At 36.7% G+C, this 24,769-nt stretch overlaps 1 protein-coding gene across 1 annotated transcript; it reads left to right on the top strand.

The window, feature by feature from the left end:
• The first annotated feature begins 216 nt into the window (after nt 1–216).
• LOC141386881 (uncharacterized) lies at nt 217–24,473 on the top strand. The gene is made up of 3 exons (XM_073955783.1): nt 217–1,546; nt 1,603–2,447; nt 24,396–24,473. The coding sequence occupies exons 1-3, from the start codon at nt 217–219 to the stop codon at nt 24,471–24,473; spliced, it is 2,253 nt and encodes a 750-aa protein (XP_073811884.1).
• The last annotated feature ends 296 nt before the right edge of the window (nt 24,474–24,769 follow it).

Genomic DNA, 24,769 nt, shown 5'->3' with positions numbered 1-24,769 from the left:
GGAAACGCCCAGAATGTCGGCCGAATGAAAATTCTTCCGGCAACGTACATCGGAAGTCCGCGACACATGCATGAATATGCACAAGACGCCATGTCGTACGTTCGACAATACGGCACAGCAGATTTATTCATAACATTCACTTTCAATCCCCAGTGGATAGAGATTCGGCAAGAATTATTCCCTGGCCAATCACCACATGAGGTTATTACTAAGAACATGATCCATCGCCCCTGTGGATCGTTAAATATCAATTCTCCCTGCATGGTCGACGGAAAATGTTCGAAGCGTTTTCCTCGACCATTAGTACCTGAAACAATAACCGGAAATGACGGTTACCCATTGTACCGTCGTCGTTCAACTTCGGACAATGGAAGATCTACAATGGTGAAAGTGAATCAGCAGGACATTGAAATTGATAACAGTTGGATTGTTCCGTATTTGCCACTACTCTCCAAAACATTCAAAGCACACATCAACGTCGAATCCTGCCATTCTGTTAAATCCATCAAATACATATGCAAATATGTGACCAAAGGTAGTGACATGGCAGTGATTGGAGTAAATGCGGAGAATTCCAACGATGAAGTCACTCAATTTCAAATGGGCCGTTATGTTAGCAGTAACGAAGCACTTTGGCGCATCTATTCATTTGCCATTCACGAAAGACATCCACCTGTTGTTCATTTAGCCGTGCATTTCGAAAATGGTCAAAGAGTGTACTTTACTGAGGATAACGTATTACAACGAGTTGATCGACCGCCTTCTACAACACTGACCAGCTTTTTTGAACTGTGTCAGAATGATGAATTTGCCCGAAGGCTTCTATATTCCGAAATTCCTAGGTATTATACTTGGAATAAATCAGCAAAGAAATTTCTACGGCGAAAACAAGGAAATTCAGTTGCAGGTTACCCCAATTTATTTTCCACCGACTTATTAGGTCGAATTTATACAGTCCATCCAAGAAACGATGAGTGTTTCTATTTACGTTTGCCAACATCATTTCAAAATTTGCGTACTATAAATGGTGAACTGTGTGACACATATAGAGAAGCGTGTCAGCGTTTGCGATTGCTGGAAAATGACTCTCATTGGATATACACTCTCGAAGATGCAGTGCTTTCGTCAAATCCTCATCAAATACGAACACTATTTTCCATAATTATCTCAACATGTTTCCCATCCAAACCAACTGATTTGTGGAACAATTACAAAGATGCTATGTGTGATGATATTTTGCATCAGATTCGTATAACAACATCAAATCTAAATTTACAACTGAGCGATGAAATTTACAATGAGGCTTTGATATTAATTGAGGACATGTGCTTCATGATGTCCAACAAGCCATTATCTGACTTAGGCATGTCAGCTCCCAATCGCCCGATGCACCACGCATTCAATCAAGAGTTGCGACGCGAAAAGCAATATGATTGCGATGCCTTAAGGGAATTTGTTCGAACGAGCGTTCCTCTGTTGAATCGACAACAAAAATATGCGTATCACACCATTATGCAGGTTGTGAACAATGGAACTGGAGGATTTTGTTTCTGGATGCTCCCGGTGGAACTGGAAAAACATTTTTGCTTGCGTTGATTTTAGCAACGATACGCTCAGAGAATGATATCGCACTTGCACTAGCTTCATCAGGAATTGCAGCTACGTTGTTGAAAGGCGGTCGAACTGCCCATTCAGCACTCAAGGTGCCATTGAATATGCAAATCAATGAAAGTCCAATATGCAACATTTCCAAGAACAGCGCGATGGCCAAAGTTTTGCAACAAAGCAAATTGATCGTTTGGGATGAGTGTACAATGGCGCATAAAAAGTCTCTAGAGGCATTACACAAAACGATGCAAGATTTACGAAACAATCAAAACCTTTGTGGTGGTGCAATGATTCTGTTGGCAGGTGATTTTCGTCAAACATTGCCAGTGATTCCACGCTCAACTCCAGCCGATGAGCTTAATGCATGCTTGAAGTCGTCCGTCTTATGGAAACACGTCAAGAAACTCAAATTGACTGTGAACATGCGTGTCGAGCTGCTGAACGATCAAAATGGAGAAGTATTTTCAAAAATTTTGCTGGACATTGGCGATGGCAAAATTTTGGTTAATATTTCGACCGGTTGCATTCAATTTCCAGTCGGCTTCTGCCAGTTCACTGAATCAAAATCCGAACTCATCCGAAAGATTTTTCCAAACATTGCACACAATTATAAAAATCATTATTGGTTAAGCGAACGTGCTATATTGGCTGCGAAAAATAATGATGTCGACGAATTGAATTTTGAGATTCAATCTGAAATAGATTCTGAATCTATGACGTACAAATCGGTGGATTCTGTTACTTCCCAAGACGATGTCGTCAACTATCCAACTGAGTTTTTAAACTCGCTAGAGTTACCCGGATTACCGCCTCACAACCTCCAACTGAAAGTCGGGTCGGTAATCATAATGTTACGAAACATAAACCAACCACGTCTTTGTAATGGCACCAGGCTTGCGGTTAAAAAACTGATGAATAACGTAATCGAAGCAACAATACTTAAAGGAAAGTACGAAGGTGAAGACGTATTGATACCACGGATCCCAATGATTCCGACGGACATGCCATTCGTTTTTAAACGCTTGCAGTTTCCGGTAAGGCTTGCATTTGCAATGACAATTAACACAATTAACCTTGAAAATCCATGTTTTTCGCATGGCCAATTGTATGTCGCCTGTTCCCGCGTGGGAACACCATCAGCATTATATGTTTTCGCCCCAGATAACAAAACAAAAAATGTCGTGTATCATAGAGCATTGCAATGAACGAGATTATGTTATTACAGCTAAACAACCGAAAAAATATTTCTTTTTTTGTTGGTTAGCTGACCAGAGATCAAAATGTAAATAAAACACCATACTATTTATTGCACTTATTTTCAAATCAAATGTTAAAAAAATATACCTCAAACCATCTTACATTTTTTGGTGATTGTACCATGCCCCAATCCTATATAGCAAATTATCACTACAAACGTTGTTTTTTTACATTTGCAATAGCTTTCTACAAAATTTAGAGCAGAACAACGTCTGTCGGGTCAGCTAGTTTGGTATAAAAACCAGGATGGGTGAAAACTTTAGCATATCCCTAAAAGAAATGTTTACCACCGAAAATCTTATACTCAGGGTCAGTGGTGTAAGGTGTCACATAGTCGGCCCCGTCCCGACAGTAGCCTTTGCTCACTTGTTTATGCCTAATAAACTGTATTTAAATTAAACATATGTTTTGTTTAAATTTTAAATGTCCGGCCGTTTTGTGCAGTATTTTAATGTCATGTTCACACGAGCGTTTCAATTACGTTGTTCGCCTGTCGAACGACGTACACGAATTAACCCGTTTCCATGACACCAATCGTAATTAACAGAAACATAAACAAAATTCCCTTCATTTTTGTTTCCTTGTTTTCACGAAAATTGGAACCGAAAACACATAAAATATACATTAAATGAATAGGAAAAGCAATAGACTTTCCTTGAAAAGTATTTTCCATATTTAACTACACACATTTCATTCGTTTTTTCCATAAATTCTGAATAATTTTGTATTTTCAATATATTTTTATATGTTTCTATTTTCAAAATTAAAGAGAGAGAGACATGTAAAAACAATGTTTGTGTATACAGACTTTCAGTTATTTGTTTCCTTTTTGTTTCTGATTTTTTACGCGATTTTGAACTAATGGACAAGAAATGAGTGTAGAGTTAAGAAGGAAACACAACCTTCTTCCTTCTGCATCTATATAAAATGTTTAGTTCATTAATTTTCATTTATTTTTTTTCTTTTTTCTATAAAATTTTTGTGTTTTTAACAAATTTTTCAATTTTGAATTTAGACATGTCATAATTAATTTTTTCGATAAATTCTCTCATTTGTTAGGGATGGGACTTTTTTATTCGTCGTTCAGAGAGTATTTCTAATCGAAAAAACGTAGAAAAATCGTCGTTCGTTCATAGAATTTTGTGTGGGGAAATAAGTAATTTATTCGTAGTTATGGGTCGAACAACGAATAGAGAACGAACGACGTACCGTGGAAACGGGCTATAAGAAAATTTTGGTTCGAAAAAAAATTTCGAACGGCAACACTGATGTTGGTAGCCTTCTGGTTTTAGTTCTGGTCTTTTGGTTCTCCATTTGATTGCTTTTGTGGTCACCGATGTTTACTTTGTAATCGATTGTTGTTGTTTTTTGTGTTGTTCTTGTAGGTTGCTGGCATGCTTCTGTTGCTGCTCGTGTTTTTAAAGAGTTTGTGGCTATGTTGAACAAAAGCCAAGTTAACCAATGTTAGCCATTGTTCTGGGAATGTTTTTGTTTCTGTTGTTGTTGTTGCTGATGCTGAAATGCAACAATATTTGGCAACCTTGGTTTTTTGTTTTCGTATCAATGGACGATAGTATGAAACTAAAGGCAATCTCTTCTAGCCAATACTAAAGGGAGTTCCAATAGCTGTTTTGTGGATTAACTGTTGCCACTTTCTTCAATGTGTCGTTTAATGGATGGCTTTGTCTATGAAATGCTGGTCCATTCGGATATCTTCAACAGAATATCTAAGGTTTTTTAGAAATCAGCTTGCAAACATTAATAAATGTGCCCTTTTTGCAAATGCCTCGTAAATAAAGCAAAGGACATTAACAAATCGATATTCTGACCTTTAATTTTGATTTTGTCGATGATGATAAGCCAAAGGGAGAGAAATAGAGAAGTAGTGTTACCTTGTGCATTAAACATAACTAAAGGTCTGATAATGAAACTGATAAAGGATACGAGTCATCTGTTATCCTGTTTTATATCTCTACTTATGGGGTTGTTAAAAGCCATGGATGTAAACATTATTCGGTTTGTCTAGACAGGATTGTAATAAAAGCTCATGCCATAGAATAAATAAGCTGTAAATGTAATGAACACAGGTTACCACCGTTCTCCAGTCGTTTATGATGATATCATCATCGTTGTTGGTTGTTTTGTTAGCTACAAAACAATGGAAGTTAGAAATTAATTAAAAATATAGTGGTCGGATGTGGATAACACATGACCATCGGGAGGTCAGCTAAAAAAGCGAAATGAATAGAATTATTTATTATGATTACAATCATTATTGCAGAAATTCAGAAGTTTTTTTTGAAGGCCAGGGGAACAGAAAGTCATCAAATATTCGAATGTCTTATAGAACCCTTGTCCCATCTGGGATGTTTGTAGAAGAATTATATATAGACAAGTACGAAAAGTCTATAGTCGGACGGAGCCGACCATGGGATATCCTATACCACTATCCCTGGACCATCGCTTTCCGCGGTACTTCTTTTCAATGATTGTGAAAATGTAATTATCAAAACTCAGAGATGTATAATACTTATGACCAAAACCAAAAAGTTATCTAGAATGACAAAGACATTTTTGTAGCAGGGAAGGAAAATTTAGTTCACACAAACTTATGTAGTACTACTACTGGCGTTACGAAATAAGTCCCCAATGAAATAACTCCCCAAACTGAAAATGAAATAAGTCCCCAAAATTTTATACACAAAACAACAACAACTATAATTTAAATTTTTGGGGATTTATTTCATTTTTCTGGGGATTTATTTCATACAAAATTTTGGGGACTTATTTCATTATGAAATAACTCCCCAAATTTAGAAATGAAATACATCCCCAAAAATTAATTTGAGGACTTATTTCATTTTTCTAAAATTGCAAATTATATCCCACTGGACTTACCACGCAGTCGTTGTGCTTTCTCATGTAGTTATTGCTTATCAAGTAGTTTTTTGAAGAGCGTCTACTGATTAGTATGGAAGTCGAAATTATTGCCGCTGAGAAAAAAGTTCGAAGGTATTATATATTCCAAAAATGATTGGAATGTGGAAGATGGAAAGTTTGTTTAACAAAAAAATATGGAGCTTAATCATTAGAATGAAGAAGGAGTATATATAACTAAAAGCATAGGGAAATATGATTGTGAAAGTAAGTCGTTTTCGATGAATTGTAGTACGAGTAGTTGTTTGTGGGAAAAAGGACGTGTTTTGGTATAAAGTTAAAAATTCGCGCGAATTTTTAACTTGAAACCAAGACACGTCCTCTTTCCCACAAACAACTACTCGTACTACCATTCATCGTATTTGATCGTAAATTATTTTGTTGTGAAAATAGGTTGATATTTTGGTATGAAACCAAAATTCGCGCGAATTTTTGTTTCATACCAAAAAAAAGTATCACCCTATTTTCACAACAAAATAATTTACATTAAAATTCTTAATATTTGAAAGCATTGAATATGTATTAAATCGTTTTCGATGAATGGTAGTACGAGTAGTTGTTTGTGGGAAAAAGGACGTGTCTTGGTATCAAGTTAAAAATTCGCGCGAATTTTTAACTTGAAACCAAGACACGTCCTTTTTCCCACAAACAACTACTCGTACTACCATTCATCGTATTTGATCGTAAATTATTTTGTTGTGAAAATAGGTTGATATTTTGGTATGAAACCAAAATTCGCGCGAATTTGTGTTTCATACCAAAATATAAACCTATTTTCACAACAAAACAATTTACATTCAAATTCTTAATATTTCAAAGCATTGAACATTTATCTTTATTAAAAAAAATTATTCCTATGAAAGACAGTGAAATAGATAAGTCAACAGAGTTATTGGAAAACGGTAAGATAACGGTGAAAATCTTTTTAACTTGGATAATATATGACAGAAACGGCATGTGTACAAATGTGGTACCAAAAGTAAATATTTTCCAAGAGGAAATTCGAAAAGTTTGCTTTTCAGATGAAGATAAAATCTTTGAAAAATAACTCAATTGCAGAACAAAATAACGCCTTCAAGTGGGCTTGTTGCCTAGAAAAATTGTATCTAAATTGATGTTGTATAACTTTATATGTTATCAATTACTATTTTTGCTGCATACGAACAAAAAAACACAACAATCGATTAAATTTTTTGGGGAATTATTTCATTTTTAAAATTGGGGACTTGTTTCATAATGAAATAAGTCCCCAAATTTGGGGAGTTATTTCATTTTATTTTGGGGAGTTATTTCACTTCGTTGGGGAGTTATTTCATTTAAATTTTTGGGGACTTATTTCATTATGAAATAACGCCCCAAATTTGGGGACTTATTTCATTTTCAGTTTGGGGACTTATTTCATTGGGGACTTATTTCCTAACGCCCTACTACTTACTACATAAGTGTGTTTCATTATTTTCCGTTGTTTAACCGCTACGTTATTGAAAATTTTACCAATTTTCAAACAAAAGTTTCAGTCCATTTAACCCGTTAAGTATTATCTGATCTTCACGTTGGTTTGCACGCTTCTTCTTCATCATAAACTCAAACTTTGTTTAAAATTTTGCGGGTTATTATTTTGACCTACAGAGCAGTTACAAAATTGGGTAAAATTTTGTATTTTGTTCATTTCATTCCCTGGACATTTCACGATCATCACCAAAAACTAATCATTTCTATTCTGGTCCGAACCCAACCTTCATAAAAATTTCTTTATAATCGGTCCATAATTGCGTCCTGAAGCTTGTTTACAATTTTTATTGGACGGACACACATCGCTAAATCGCTTCATCTCGTCGAGATATGAATTTTGGCATACCAAATATGGGGTCTAGGACGAATATTTAGCGGTGCTACATGCATTTTTGGAGAGGCAATTTGTAGCATGGGATAAAAATGTGGTTCTCTACACAGAACCCATTATATATTAGGCAGTAGGACCGTTATCTAGCAAACACTTTATTGCAATTTACATCAGAGGAAAGGTCAGTAGGTTTTTTTACATATGTAGGCTACATTGCCGATATACATATGTATGTCCTCAAGGAATAAAAATATCGACCAAAACTAAAATTTTTTTATTTTTCATACAAAGGTAATGGTCCATTTCTCCCGCTAAATAATATCAGATCGTCATTCAAAATTGTAGGCACCTTCTTCGACCTATTCTCTTACCCGGTGCAAAATTTCGTGACTATTGAGGTATAATTTGGACCTCTAGCGAGTTTATGATTACACTACAAACAAATAACTGAATATATTAGGCTGTAACTCTGTTATCTGATCATGCACACCAACTTAATTGGCATCAATTGAAAGGTCAAGCGTTCCACTTCCAGGTATAGCTTACTTGTCCGGAATGTAACTTCCAGGAATTAAGATATAAGCTGTATATTAAAAATTTTCACACAAAAGTTTTGGTCCATTTTACCCTCTTAATATTATCCGATCGCCATCTCAAATTGGAAGCTTCTCCTTTGTGATATACTCTTACCTCATTTAAAATTACGCGTTGTTCGGACTATTATTGAAACCCACAGAGCCGCTAGAAAATTGGATAAATATTATCTTTTTGGTCCATTTCACCCGCTAAATATTTCACGATCATCACCAATAAGAATAGGGATCTATTCTGGTCTGAACCCGACCTCCATACAAAATTTTGTGACGATCGGGCCATAATGGCGGCCTGTAGCGTGTTTACAATTTATAATGGACAGACGGACGGACACACATCTCAAAATCGCTTTATCTCGTCGAGATATGAAGATTGGTATACCACATTGGGTGTCTCCGACGAATATTTCGCGGTGTTACATGAATTTTTACCAAAACAAACTTATAATACCCTTTTCCACATTGTGGTATAGGGTATAAAAACCGGTAGGTCTTTTTACAGAGTACAGGTATAATGTATAGAAACCAATGGGTTCTTATAGAAGGCCATTAGGCTTTCTTATTGAAAACCGGTGGGAAGAAATCTTATAGCAGATCATTGGTCACTGGGCTTCTTATTGAAAATCGGTGAATCTTCTTATAAAAGACTTGTAGGTTTTCTTCCACAGAACCAGTAGGCCTTCTTCTGAAAGAACAGTGTCCCAGGCTAAATGGGCATCTTATATAACGCCGCTTGGGTTTCTTATAGAAGGCCACTTCGGCCTTTTATAGAGGGTCACTTGGGCTTCTTAAAAAAGACCACATGGGCCTCTTATATAATGCCACTTTATCGTATAGAAGGTTACTGGGTTTCTTATAGAAGGTCACTTGAGCTTGTTATAGAAGGCCACTTGGGCTTCGTATAAAAGGTCACTTGGATTTCTCATAGAAGGACACTTGGGCTTCTTATAGATGGACACTTGGCCTTCTTATTAAACACCACAGGGACTTCTTTATAAGACCTTTGGGACTTCTTAAGGCAGACCTCAGGGACTTTTTATAAATTGTCACTTGGGATTTTTATAGAAGGCCAGTTGGGTTTCTTATAGAAGCCCACTTGGGCTTTTTATAGAGGGTCACTTGGGCTTCTTATAGAAGGACCGTGGGCTTCCTAAGGCCACTTGGGCTACGTATAGAAGGCCACTTGGTCTTCTTCAAGGAAAACCACGTAGACTTCTTATAAAATACCTCTTCGGCTTTTTATAAAAGGCCACTTGGGCTTGTTATAGATGACCACTTGAGCTTCTTATAGAAGACCTCTTGGGTTTCTTAGAGAAGGCCACTTGGGCGTCTTATATTATACCCTTGGGCTTCTTATAAAAAGTAACTTGGGCTTCATATAGAAGACCACTTAGGTATCTTAAAGAAGGTCACTTGGGCTTTTTATAGAAGGCCACTTGGGTTTCTTAAAAAAAGCTACTTGGGCTTCTTATAGGAGACCACAGCGACGTCTTAAAAATTATCACAGCGACTTCTCTTAAATTATAAAGGCCACTTGGGCTTCTTATAGAGGGTCGCTTGGCCTTCTTATGGAATACCAGTTGAGATTCTTATAAAAGACTAGTTGGGCTTCTTATGGAAGGTCACATGGGCTTCTTACAAAATGTCACATTATCTTCTTATAGAAGCCCAGCAAAATGTTCGATGCCAAAGATGCCATTCAATCATGGGTGCAAGTGATCTGGCATGTCATCCTTTTAGCATCTTCATCGATGAATTTTATATGAGCATGGACCCCAAAAGATGATATTCATTTCTGGATCCAAAGCATGTCATTTACACCAATGCTTTGACATGTCATTTTCACCAATGCTTTTGCATGTCATTTTCACCAACCCTTTGCAATGAGATTATCATTACGACGAGAGTTTTAACAACGTTGGTTGTGATTTCGAGTCTCCGACAACATCAAGCCTATTGTAAATAATTAATCTTATATATTTAGAAAAAGTTGTATAAATAAAAACATTAAACTAATCTCTATTGGATCGATGGAATGTGTTCAACTGCTGATGAAAAGATTGGATCTTTTACGAGTTCCTTTGCATGGGTTCAAATGCTGATGAAAAGATCGGATCTTTCACTACTTCCTTTGCACTGGTTCAAATGCTAATGAAAAGATCGGATCTTTCACGACTTCGTTTAAACCAATGCAAAAGATGCCATGAAATCACGTCATCGCATGGAACCCCTTCCTTCAAATTTTGCTGGGAGGTTACTGGGCCACTTGGGCTTCGTATAGAAGGTCACTTGGACATCTCATAGCAGAACACTTGGGCGTCTAATAGACGAACACTTGTACTTCTTATTAAACACCACAGGGACTTCTGTGTAAGACCTTTAGGACTTCTTAAGGCAGACCACAGGGACTTTTTATAAATTGCCACTTGGGATTTTCTTATAAAAGGAATCTTTGGATTCTTATAGAAAGATAATTGTGCTTTTTTAGAAGGTCACTTGGGCTTGTTATTGAAAATCACTTAGACTGCTTTTAAAATGACACTTGGTGTTCTTATGGAAGGGACCAGGACCACTTCGTCTTCTCATGGAGGTCTAGTAAGTACTCTCATAAGTGCCAGTAGGACGCCTGGTTTGAGCTCCAGTAGGTCTTATCATAGAGACCAAGTAGGTATAGCAGAACAAGAAGTTTTCCCATAGAAAACCAGTAGGTCTTCACATAGAATGTCAGCAGAGAGCCTGTAGTAGCAAGAATTAGAGGTATTTTCATAAATAATTAGTAGGTCTTCTTATAAAGAACTAGAAGGTCTTCTCACAAAGCATAATTCTTCTTTCCACAGAGCACACATGCGTTTACTCATAGAAGACCGGTTCTATCAAATTCCAAAATGCGTTTCCTTATAGAGGATCGGTCGCCTCAAATTCCGAAATTAGGTTTTCGATTAGAGGATCATTAAGTTAAAAAAAATTCTCTTTTAGAACTAGAAGGTCATAGAGCACGAGTAGCTCTTTTCAAAGAGGAAGAAGAAGACCAATGAATTTCCCCATAGACGGTCAAGGGAACATCAGATGCTCTCATAAAGAACCGGTAGGTTTTGTCATATTTGACGCATAGATCATCTTATTGAGGAAAGGACATTTTTCTTATAGACGACCTGTAGGTCTTCTCATAGAGCACGAGTAGCTCTTTTCAAAGAGGACTAGAAGATCTTCTCAAAGAAGACCAATGAATTTCCCCATAGACGGTAAAGGGAACATCAGATGCTCTCATAAAGAAACGGTAGGTTTTGTCATATTTGACCCATAGATCATCTTATTTAGGTAAGGACATTTTTCTTATAGACGACCTGTAGGTCTTCTCATAGAGAGCCAGAAGGTCTTCCTATAAGTTAGCAATGAAAATATTTGGTCTTACAATTCCTCTTAACGTGGTCATAAAGGACTGATTCTTCTTCTCATAGAGATTGACAGATATTCTCTCTAATTGGTGGTTTTATAGGTGGATCGATAGGTACCCTTATAGATGACGAATTCTCCTCCTCATAGATGAGCTGTAGGATTCTCATGACCAGTAGGTCATCTTATTGAGAACCAGTATTTTCGCACAGAGAACTAATTAGATTTGTTATCAGTCTCCTCTAGGGGACTTATTGGTATTTTCGAAAGGGACCGGTAGGTCTTCTCATGGATGGCTAATTCTCCCCCTAATAGTTGATCGGTATGTTACCTCATAGCAGACCAGTAATTTGTCTTTTAGGCGAACCAGAAGATCTTCTCATAGAGGGCTAATACTTTTTCTCATAGAAGACGAATTCCATTAGGTCTCCTCATACGGGATCAATAAGGCATATCATAGAAGACTATTTTGGTTACTAATATTATTATAATTTCAAAATTAAAACGGGAGGGGAGGGGCGGACAATCTGGAGATTAAACGGGCTTTATTTTAAGAAATTTGTTTCTTAAGTAATATTCCGTTTGTCAGCATAATCAACCATTGTCATCTAGTCCTCATAATGGCTGCATGATAACCCTGATTCCCCTTAAAATGCTCCCCGTGATTAAACAAAACTCCGTTCAAATAGTAGATGATGATGATGATGATGAGTAACATCATAATTTTCTTCTTCGCTTATTTTTAATAAATGAAAAACATTTCATTTAATTAATTTTGCACAGTTTCTTGTGGTGCATAAAACTAGAATCCTTTAAGAACTTTTATTAGAATTCTAAGCAGCAGACAATTATCATCATCGTCATCATCATGATCTTCTTGAACAAAATGACCCCAAAATTGTTAGTTTGTTTCATAAATAAAAAGGAGGGAAAACTCTATTCATAAACCTTCCAATTCGAAATGAGTTTAGCAAAAAACAAAGAGAAAACCACAGCCAGAAACAAATTGCGAAAAAGTTAATCTAAAGCAGGGATGCACAAAAAGAATCTGACACATTTTCTCTTAAAAATTTCACACTGCATTTTTGTTGGCTTTTCTTAACTTTTTTATGTTTTAAAACTTTAATTGTATTCTAAAATAGTAAAAGTTGCATATTGTTTAAAAATATTTATAAAGCAATGTGTATATTTTTGATTGTACTTGTGTCAATTATGGCTGCGTTTAAGAGTAATCGACGCTAAAGTACTGTTTTGTTCATCATTGATCTAAAGTGAAAGCGTTTGATATCATAGAAAATGGAAGGTAGTAGGCTTCGGGGCAATGACACTGGCAACTCCTAATTTCTGTTTACCACAATTACCAATATGTGATAGGGGGCGCTCGGTCGCTCTTATAAGTGTGTAGATGGGTGAGAACACGTGAGTGTGTTGATAATTGTATTCTTTCTAAACAAAGTTGCAGTTTTGTTTTTTAATTTGAAATTTCTATTGAAATAAACTAAAACACCCGTACACCGGCACAGTTAAAGTTATGTACAGGGGCATATGCACATGACAAAGATAGCCGTCTCTTTAATTGAAAAATGGTAAAGTACAGAGAAAATTGGTAGTAAAATAAAAAAACACTACGAAACATTGTAAGTTAAAGCCAACCAAACAAACTACCTACAAGTGCACATGTAATAAAAAAGTTAACAGAAAAGAGATGCAAAAAATCGCAAAAATAATATGACTTAAAAAGAACACACATACGCACATAAAATGGAAAAAGTCAACATTTGTTCTCTGAACACAAAGAAGAGGGCTGACGGCATTTTTCTGTTTTTGCTGCTGCCAGCCAAACAACAATACCACGACCTTATAGCTTGCATACATAAATAGCTGAATTGAGTAGGAAAAAGTAGTATCAGAGGAGGCAGGCAGAGGGGAAGCAGAGATGTCAAACAATTTTGGTTGGCCTTTGTCATTTCTTATTTGGTTTTCGTTTCTTTTATATAAAATACATGCCACAACACAACTGAAACAAAGGAAACGTTTAATTTTTAAAGACATTTGCAAATAGTCAGAATATTGACGTCAACATAAGTACATACATGGACACCTGTTGAGTGGACTATGTAGGTGGAGATTCTGGGGAGATGGAACTGTTTGGTGTGAAATTGTGAAAAGAGATAGGAGAATAAGTACTGTCATATAGGTACGGTACGTTTTCTCATATGTGACCAGTAGCGCATCTAATGAAGGAAGATAATTTTTCTTATAGACAACCAGTAGACCTTCCCCAAAGGAACAAGTAGGCCTTCTCCCGGGTAGGGAGAAGGCTTTCTTATTTATGACCAATAAGTTTTTATGGTTAAAAAATTATTCTTCTCATAGAGGACCATTTGGATTTCTCATAGAGGAACAGTAGGATTTCTATTAAAGTAACAATGGCTTTCCTCAAAAAGGACCCATTCGCCTCCTATACAGAATGGTGACTATAGATGACCAATTCTCTCCCCATAGGGCATCAGTATGATCAAGGGAATTAACCCATTAAAGACCAATAGGTCTGCATAATTAAAATTACTTGTATTTGTGTTTTTTTAGTGCTCAATGAAAGATCTAAATATCATCAAAATTCCCGCAAATCTACTGGGAACTGTCAACATCTTTAGGAAAACACAATTTTTCAAGCAATCCTCGGTATATCAAGGGAACCATAACACTACAAGGAGTCAGTAATAATAATAATAATAGTAATGTTCCACAAACATCTCAGAAGGGACAAGGGAGACTTCTCTCACAACAATAAGTGCACTCTGATACATATTGTCTTAATGATATGGGACCTACTGTTTATCGCCGAGTCCGAACGGAGTGTCTTACGAAACCACTTCTAGAGACGTTTAACATGGCTTAAATACTCATACACTGATGGGTATTTTGCACCGTTGGAAATTTGTTGTTGCCTGGCCACGGAACCGAACTGCCGACCTTCTAAGTGCATGTTCGGTGTGCATACCATTGCACCACGGTGACACCCATTTATTAGTATTTGAGAAAACTAAAATGATGAGAACTCTCTGCACAATCAAAGAGCCAAAATTCCCAAGGGACCCTAACCTATGCCAATGCATAAATATCTGGAAATTCAGCACCCCTCCGAGAACTCTAAATATATTTAGAGAACCACGACTACTCATGGGGCACTCTTCTTCTTTACTGGACCAGCACACCTCATGGAACCCTCAATATAGCTAAAGAATCACGACTCCTTAAGTTTTTAATTCTTCAAAAGGACTTCTCATTGAGAACAATCAAGACTTCTCACTGAGAATCAGTAGGTCGTCGCATAGAGATCCAGTAGCTATGGATATCAAAGAGGTCTTATTATTGAGGACTAGACCTTTGCCATGGATGATCACTTGTATTTTACATAAAGGCGCAGTAGGTCTTTTCGTAGAGCACCAAAAAATGTTTATGGAAAAATAAAATAACATTCCCATTGAGGACCAGCAAGATTTTCATAGAGGACCAGTAGGACTTTTCCGGTAGTCTCCTCACAGAAGTGTAGTAGGTCACCACATTAAATGCCTTTATGTTTTTCATAGAGAAAACACCTACTGATTTTTATTGAGGACCACCACCTATACAGGACGAACAGTTGGCACCATAGAGCAAGGATTTTTTATATGGACAAGTTGGTATTTTAAAATGGAAATATAAGGACTAGATCCGTAGGTTTTTCATAGAAGACCAGTAAATCGTCTCAACGAGCATCGACGGAACTTTTTTGGTAGACTTCTTAAGAGAAAAGTAGGAGCTTTCACATTTCTCATCCTTCCACTAGGGGGCTACAAGCCCTTCTCATAGAAGACGGGTAGACAACTAATATGTCTTCTGTCTAGGTCTTCTCAGAGTGAACTAAAGCGTTTTCTCATAGAAAACAAGTAGGAGGACTATAAGATTTTTTCATAGAGGACCAGTATTTCTACCCATAAACGGTTTAATGTGTGACCTCGCGATCTACACTTTGAGCTTCAGTACGAGATACAAACATGCATGGTCAGCAACTCTTCTTAAACTACTTTTAAGCTTTTCTTTATTTCTCATAGAACAGAATCTCTTCTCATAGAAGAGCCTGAAGTTCCTCATAGAAGAGCACAAGCTATTTTCATAGAAGAGGAGATGTAAAATGTAGAAGACTCGATGGTCACATATAAAAGCGTACTTTCTCATGGGCCAGAAGAAGGCCTTCTCGTAGTAGTGGATACTTCTCTTATAGAGCAGCAGAAGCTCTTCTTATAGAACAGCAGATGATCTTCTCCTAGAAAAGTAGAAGCTATTCTCTTTGAAGAGTTCAAGTTCTTCCCTTATAGGAGTAGCCACTTTTATCGTCGAAATACAGGAGCTTTTTTCATCGAAAAGTCGACTTTTTTCATAAAAGAGTCGTATCTCTTCTCAGAGGAGCTTAGCTCTACTCATAAAAGAACCCCCAAAGATTGACGAGCAGAACGTCTTCTCATACAAGATCAGAAGCTTCTCTCAAAAAGAGCATACGTTCTTCTCATAGAAGACCAATAACTTTTCTTATCGAAGAGCCGAAGCTCCTCTCATTGAATAGCCGAATATCTTTTCCTTGAAGGGCCAAAGCTCTTCCTTCTGAAAGTCAAGGCTCTTCTCATCGTAGAGAAGAACAGAAGCTCTGTGCTAAAAACAGCAGAAGATCATCTCATGAAATAGTTGAAGCTCTTCGGAGCTTTTTGAATAGATGAGAGAGGCTCTTCTATGAGAAATTATGCCCTATTATGAGAAAAATATATCTTCTCATATAAATCCCATTGGCCATGCCTTAAAAGACAAAGTGGCCTTTTCATGTCGAAGACCTCTATCAAAATACCCACATATCCTCAGTGATAGACCTATTTCTATGCGATTATATTTATTCAATTTAGTCTTCTTCACCTATATATTTGATTCTTTTTCCCCTGTTTTCAATCCATCTCTACATTCTTGAACTGAATAACTCTTGAGGACCACAAATCCTGCTGTGTAACAAAAAGCTCCTACACTTGTTCAGAATTGCAACTTTGTCTATCAATATATAATGTTGGTCATATGTTGCTAGTTCAACTTCCGTTTGTTGCCGGCATAGCCTCTGCCTCTATTGCTTTGTACCACCTGCCAGAATGTGGGACAGGGATTCTAATGTAATCAGAAATGTAAATACGGCAGACTTGAGAGCAACAAAGAAGTGCCTTGGTACTCCGTAACACTTGCGTGTTTATTTATTTACTTATTTTCCGTAACGTTTGAAGTTTTGCACAAAGAAAGAAGTGTGTCACTGAGAGAGGCAGAATCGGAGAGGCAAAACAAAAAAAAAAATAAAATATGCACATACTTTTGCTTCGGAAAGTTTTTAGTTGTTGTGGACTTTTAAGGATTCAAGTTATGCTGAGGCCAGAGAGTAGAATCTATGGTGGGATGAATTGCTATGATGAAATTTACATAACCTTCAAGATAGGAGATAATTTGAAAAGTTTGGTTAATTTTATTTATAAATCAATGAAGAAGATGGATATTATCATAAGTGGCAATATATTATTGGAAATAAGTCGACCTTAGGTTATTTAATTAAATTTGAAATGCTTCAGAGGTACAAAATGCGTCTATATAAAAATGTACTGCCTGGAATCTTGATCAAAATTTTAATATATATAATTTGTATTTCATCCTTCTTATAAACTGCGACGATGGCTGCCTGTTGCTCTGGTCGCATATGGTACTTTGCCTCCATGTCGTTGAGACTTCATTTGAAATGCAAACAAAATTGCTTCGTGAAATTTTGTTGGATAAGTGAATGAACATTTCACCTGCGTGCATCTATGTTAGCGTATGTGTTTCGTTGCATGAAAATATTTTTTTGTTGCACCCTGACATCTTATTTTAATACAACGACAGTGCAGGAGATAATATTTACCTTTGCTTTACAAGTTTTGAGCGACATGGGAGGTTATTGCAACGGCTAAGTGAATGATATTTGCAGAACTTTTGTTATTTGTTATGTCAAAGTTGAAATTAAATTGCTTTTGTTAGGCCAAACAAAACGCGACATAAAGATATTAGCTAGAAAATGGCTTAGATAATGTTGTGAATTCCTAGAAGAAGATAAAGGGTAAGTTTGTTAGCTTTAAAGTGTTTGCAGGCGTATTTGCTTACGCGCTCAGTATGCGATGTAAGGAATTTGAGAAGATTCCACAAAATGTCAAAAGATCTGAAGATTGTGTGTCATTTTAATTAAAAATAAAAAGAATAAAATCACAAGCATACCAACAAAGAGGAGACTGCTCTCATATTTTTAGTTTAATGTCAAACATCGTTGGCTGGTTGCCTAGTCAGAAAATTTTTTATATAAGCTCTATGGACTGGAGACTCTTTAGCCACGATCTTCCAAGGAAACTTTAGTGAATCATTACCCATGTAAATTATCATGTTAAAAAATCATTCACAGGCTTTAAATCACATCGATCCTACAGAGGAACTTATCTAAGCTAGTTATATAAATTACGACTGCCTAAGATCAAGGAAGGAATTTTTTTAATATTCACTAATTGCAAATGAAACTTCGATGAACTAATTTCGCACAAGATGTCTCCCGATCAGAGTACGTAAAAATACTTTAAATAACATTTCCAATCGTTTCGTTTCGTATTTTCCATAGGAACAATACAAAACGAAACATAACCCTCGTTGGCCGAGCTCGCTGTTTAGTTTTGTTTTGTTTATATTCGTGAGTGCGAACAAAGCGAAAAGCGAAAAGTACTCAACTCCACAAGAGCAGATAGAAAACGGAATAGTACTAAACACATGTGAATAAATCAAAAACGTTTGGTGGTTGATAAAATTCACTGTGGTATGCTAATTGGTGGTTGATAAAATTTACTGTGGTATGCTGCTGCTATCTTATAGGGTTGTTAAGCAATCACATGTGTTTGTGTCTGAGTGTGTCATTGACAATACGCACGGCAAACGTTTCCCAAAAATACTTATTGTTTCGGTGGTGAATGAAACAACTCGGCAAAGCATAACCGAAGTTACATTTCCGCAATCGTACGGTTTCCATCTTTTTACATTGAAAAGTTTGTGTTTTTGTTTTGGTTGTGAGAATGAAACGATTCAGAGAAGCTGAAAAGTTTGTGGCTTTGTGTGATTGGTACGGGAATCGTTTTGTTTGTTTCCGTTCATTGCTCCCGATCGTAGAAAGTAGTTCCAAAGAATAATAATCCCCTAAAAATGTCTAACATTCATAATCAGCTAAGAAAGATTGTAGGAACCATTATCAGGTCTGAATATATACAATCACAAAAGAAACTCTTAAGAACGGAACTTGTCTAATAAAATTTAAATGAGACAGGATAATCTGAGGAAACTAAAAGAAACCGTGATTAATCGAGGAAGCTTTAATAGACCACAATCGAAAGAACCTTGAAGAGAAGACCGTTAATCTTTTCTGAGAAAACCTCTGGTCTTCTACGAGAAGACCTCTGATCTTCTATGAGAAGACCTGGGGTCTTTTATGAGTAGACCTCGGTTTTAAAAAGAAGCTGGTCTTATATGAACGATCCTCTGGTCCTCTATGAGAAGATATCTGGCCTTTTATGAAAAATCATCTGGCCTTGTATGAGAATATCCCTGGTCTTCTATGAGAAAACCTCTGGTCTTTTAGATGGCCTTGTATGAGAATATCCCTGGTCTTCTATGAGAAAACCTCTGGTCTTATAGATGAGAGGACCTTTGGAGTTATATGAAAAGACGTCTGGTTTTCTATGGGAAGATCTATTTTCTTCTAGGAAGTAACTTTCTGGTCTTCAAGGAGAAACTGGTTTTCTATGAGAAGTGCTATGGCCTTCTATGAGAAGTTTTCTGGTCTTTTAAAAGAGAAGAGCTCTGGCCTTCTATGAGAAGTTTTCTGGTCTTTTAAAAGAGAAGATCTCTGGTCTCCTACGCAAAGATCTCAGGTCTTCTAGGAGAAGGTCTCTGGTCTTCTAAAGATGTCTTGTTTTCTATGGGAAAACACTTATTGGTCGATGAGAAGACCTCTGTTCTACTTAAGGTTAAACCTGGGGTTATGCTTGACCATAGAAAACTTCTGGTCTTCTGTTGTCTTATATGAGTAAAACTGGCGGTCTATGAGAGAACCTCTGTCTTCTGTGGGAACAACTCCGATCTTTGATGGAAAGACCTCGTTTCTTCTATGCAAAGATATCTTGTCAATGAGAAAATTTACTGACAAAAAATTTGGAGGGTAATATAGGTGTATTCTTATGTACCAATCCTTTTGTTTTTGATTGAGGAAATACTCAAACAAAATCCTGACTTTATATGAATCTAACATTTATGATAAAAGTTTTAACGCATTTTCAAATTTTTCATCAAAAGTTGAAAATTCATTTCACCTGTAGAAATGTACAGGTGAAATGAAAATTTATAAGCGTGAAATGGCAGATAATAGACAATACATTTGAACTTGCCGATCGAAATGCGGATTAGGAGTAAAATTCAAAAGTGTTGCGGAGGAGGTACTTAAAGGAATGGACCGACATAGTTTATTATGGAAGTGGATCTTATTTTAGGAGTCATTTCTTTTCGATAGATATCGCGCCCACTAGTCATTTCAGTTGGGTCATCGTACAACTTTTGGACCAGTATGGACTTGTCCAAGGAAAACATAATATCGCTGTCAACAGGACCACAACTAACAGCATCTGTATACATTTCCAAAGGATCTTCGAACAGACCCTTAACTGAGCTTAGACACAAATGTTGAACTTTTGTGGGGGAGGTACCCTAAGGAGAGAACCGATATAGGCCATTTTAGGAGTTAAACTAAATTTGGACAAAATTTTAGGAGATCCAAAGTTTGAACTAAATTGGTAGCCCCGTTCAAGAGATATCGTGCATAGTATTTTAGCGACATTTTTTAAATATTGGGGGGAGTACCGTAATTTTTGAACCGGTATTGCCCATCTTTGAAGTGAAACTAAGTTTGGACAAAATATGACGAAGGCCAAATTTTGGACCAAATCGGTCGATCAGTTCGAGAGTTATCGTGCTATACAGCCACTACATATGGTGTCATAGGGGTTTTTACACTTTTCAGGCTTTTTTTTCTAAAAGTATGCAGTTGCCCTTGAGAAAGCTTTAAAAATTGTCTGAAACGGATTTTGTCCCAACCTACTTGGGGTCTAAAACCATTATTTCGATGAGGCACATTTTGCCCGTATGAAAGTGTATATACCCTCGTTAGCATAAATGCTGAGGGTATAAAAACCCACAAAAATATTCGAAAAAACCAGAGTTTCATGTCAATTTGTGGCGTTTAAACGACCAGTTGCTTTATGTGGGTAAAAGATCTTCTTTGGAAAATCATACAGGTATTCTGTGGAAGAATCCCTACTCATCTTTTCCAAGAGAACTTAAAGCTGTTCTATGATTTTCTATGCTCATCTACTGATCGTTTGTGAGACGGCCAATATAACATTTACTGGTCTTTTTTTAGAAAATCTGCAAAGGAGCACTATATACATTTTGTTAGAGGATTTCGGAAGGAATCTTCTGCGCGAAGGCCCATTGAAAAGACCAGTAAGACTCTATAAGAATGAGATCTTTTGTTAGGTGATATTTTGGACAAAAAAGGAAACATTCCGGATTCCGGATTCCCTAACGTAAACATTGAATTACAACTATTTATACCTTTAACCCTTTTAAATTTATACACATTTTCAACACAATTCTCTATTTGTGTGTGTGTGCAACAATAATCAATCATTCATTTTGGCATATTTCCGGAAAACATACCTGCAGTCAAATATCCTGCAGTTGTGAATTTAAAATATTTTTACCAAAATGCAAAATGCAAATCATACACTCTGGTTGCCGAGGAATGTTAAGATGTATTGGCAAAGCCAACTTTAAAATTTCCTCACAACCAAACTCTTGCACAAACATTGTGTGTCACACATGGACACAGCCCCCCATACCAGTTGCTGATATTATTCGAATGTTTCCCACAATACCAGTTCCTGAAATTTTTCGAATGCTTGCCACAAGTTTCGAAAACGATATTTTTTTTGAACGTTTGGCAAATGTTTTTTTTTTGTATTTTTATTTTTTTTCGTCAAAAGTTCGAAGACGATATCATTTTCGAACATTTGGTGAATGTTTTCTCTTCACAAGAAAAATTGTTTCGAGAAATATTTTTTACTTTGGAATTTTTTTTTTTTTTTTTTTTTTTTGTTTCAAAATATAATTTTATGTTGTTTGTATAAAATTCCCGTTTGCTTTTTCTTTTTCAAATAATTTCGATATAAATGCTACGTATAATAAAAGCAATAAGTTCTGATAAAGAGAACATATGGGTAGGTTGCCAAACACAAGGCAATAATGTTTATCTGCAGTTACATATCGAGTTGCAAACATAGGAAAGAAATAAAAACGAAAAAGGTACCTAACAGAAATATCAAGAAACTCAACACAAAATGTTTTTCGCCACTATCGTAGAAAATATCATCATCCATTCGCTAGCAAGTAAAAAAGTATCAGTCGGCTTTGCCGACAGAGATATACCCTCAGCCTGTGCAAATTGAAACACTTTTTTCACAAAAAACTTATGTAGTTAGGGGGTTTCAAAATTTTGGTCGCATGAACCGACAAAAATGTTGATTAGGATTTAAGTTCAAAAATTTTGCGGAAAAGGTACTTAAAGGAATGGACCGACATAGACCATGGGGGTGCCATAGGGGGTTTTTTTACACCCTTCGGGCTGTTTTCTCAAGAAGTATGGACTTGCCCCTGAAACAACTTTTACCATCGTAATTGAGGCAGCGAATGTTAGTTGCTTCAACAAAAATCAAAGTGATTCAATAGCAGGTCTTAAAGTGAACTTATCCAAAATTTTGTGTGGGAGGTACGGGATGGAGTGGACAAATATAGTCCATATTCGAACCTGATCTATATCTGGTAGTTATTATGAGAATGTGTAATGTATGGACCAAATCGGTCACTCCCATCAAGAGTTATCGTGCGCACAATTTTTCTGAATATTTTTGAACTTTTGTGGGGTAGTTACCTGAAGGAGTGGACCGATATGGCTTATCTACGAACTTAAACTAAGTTTGGAAACAATATTACGAAGGCCAAATTTTGGCCGGAATCGGCATATCCATTCGAGAATTATCTTGCGCTTCCACCCATAAACATGGTGTCATAGAGTTTGTGTTTCAACTTTCAGGCTATTTTTTCAGGAAGTATGGACTTGTCCCTGAGGAAACTTGCACCTTCGTAAAGGGGACAATGAATACAAGATGTTACAACAAAAACCAAGGCGATTCGAGATCAGGTCCTAAACTGAACTTTTCCGAAATTTTGTGTGGGAGGTACTCGAAGGATATTACCGATTGAGTCCATATTGGAACCTCATCTAAGTCTGGTAGAAATTTTATAATGTGCAAAGTATGGACCAAATCGGTTACTCCCTTCAAGAGTTATCGTACGCACAAATTTTCCGAACATTTTCGAACTTTTGTGGGGGAGGTACCGGAAGGAGTGGACCGATATAATCCATCTTTGAACCTGAACTAAGTTTGGACAAAATATTACGAAAGCCAAATTTTGGACCGAATCGGCGGATCCGTTCGAGAATTATCTTGCGCTCCAACCACTACACACGGTGTCATAGGGTTTTTTGTAACTTTCAGGCTATTTCCTCAGGAAGTATGGACTTGCCCCTAATGAAACTTACAGCGAATACAACTTGCGTAAACAAAAATCAAAGCGATTCGAGACCAGGTCCTAAACTGAACTTTTCCGAAATTTTGTGTGGAAGGTACCTGAAGGAGTGGACCGATTGAGTCCGTATTAGAACCTCATTTAAGTTTGGTAAAAATTACACGATGTGCAAAGTATGGACCAAATCGGTTATTCCCTACAAGAGTTACCGTGCGCACAAGTTTTGCGACAATTTTTGAACATTTGTGGGGGAGGTACCTGAAGGAGTGGACCTATATGGCCCATCTTCGAACTTAAATCGAATCTGGACAAAATATTTCGAAACCCAAAATTTGAACCGAATCGATTGATCCGTTCGAGAGTTATCGTGCGCACCAGCCAGCCAGGCAGACAGACCGACTGACAGACGGACGGACATTGCTAGATCTACTCAAAATTGTCTGAAACAGATATCGTACAAACATACTTGGGGTCTAAAACCATTATTTCGATGAGGCACATTTTTGGTCGTATCAAGGTATAAATACCCTCTTTAGCCTAAAGGCTGAGGGTATAATAATATTATTGCCGATATTCGAAATCGAAGGGTTTCCTGCCACTAACTGAGCGACGAATGAATCGTTTTCAATTCATTCTCATGTGCCGTTCTCGAACAAAATGTCCGCAAAACTATCGAAAAACATTCGAAAACGATATCGTTTTCGATAGCAATGGTATGGTGGGAGGTAAAAAAGTCAGATTATGTTATACACTTTGACACTTGTCATCTGCATAAATTTTCCAAAAATTTCAATTTGCCAATACTTGAATCGTCAACATTGTAAAATGATGACAGGTATGAGCACACACATTTACAAATTTGTTATAAGTCACTGGATGTGATGTGGAATGATAGACTGATGGCAAGATATGCGGTATGTCAAATAGTTATATACCGACATCAGTGTGTAAATGTATATGTGTCATTGTGTTAACTTTGTCTATTTCAAATTCAGCCATTCAGTGCTGATGGTGATGCCGATGATGATGACGAGGGCGATTTGCTATTGATTGTATCGATTTGTGCCATTTAATGGCTTCAATGTGTGTGTGTATGAAAGAAATGCACCCATACACATACATTATGTGCTTGGCGTAGTGAGGGTGTTTGTGTGAACGCTGATCTCCATGTGCTTACCAAAAAATCCATCTCCATTGGAAGTAGAAAAACAGGATTATTAATGAATAAATATGCCAATATATGAAAATGTGAAAAAAGAAGAGCTTGCCGTATGCATGGCTACGTGATAATGCATTCTCGTTTTGTCGACTGCGATGGGAGATTTTGCCCGTGTGTGTGGGCGATAAAAATTGCATAAATAGATTTAAT

Source organism: Musca autumnalis, unplaced genomic scaffold (assembly GCF_047663935.1).
Source record: "Musca autumnalis isolate F117 unplaced genomic scaffold, ASM4766393v1 scaffold_5, whole genome shotgun sequence".
Lineage (NCBI taxonomy): Eukaryota > Metazoa > Arthropoda > Insecta > Diptera > Muscidae > Musca > Musca autumnalis.
Note: the sequence above shows the minus strand (reverse complement) of the source record. Positions and strands in the feature narration are given on the sequence as shown.

Bases quoted from the DNA above. Each gene is read 5' to 3' on its own strand.
- LOC141386881 (XM_073955783.1), top strand. From the start codon at position 217: ATGATCCATCGCCCCTGTGGATCGTTAAATATCAATTCTCCCTGCATG. The intron at 1,547-1,602 runs GTTTCTGGATGC...CGTTGATTTTAG, and splicing joins CAATGGAACTGGAGGATTTT to CAACGATACGCTCAGAGAAT. The intron at 2,448-24,395 runs GTAATCATAATG...TTTCAAATTCAG, and splicing joins TCCAACTGAAAGTCGGGTCG to CCATTCAGTGCTGATGGTGA.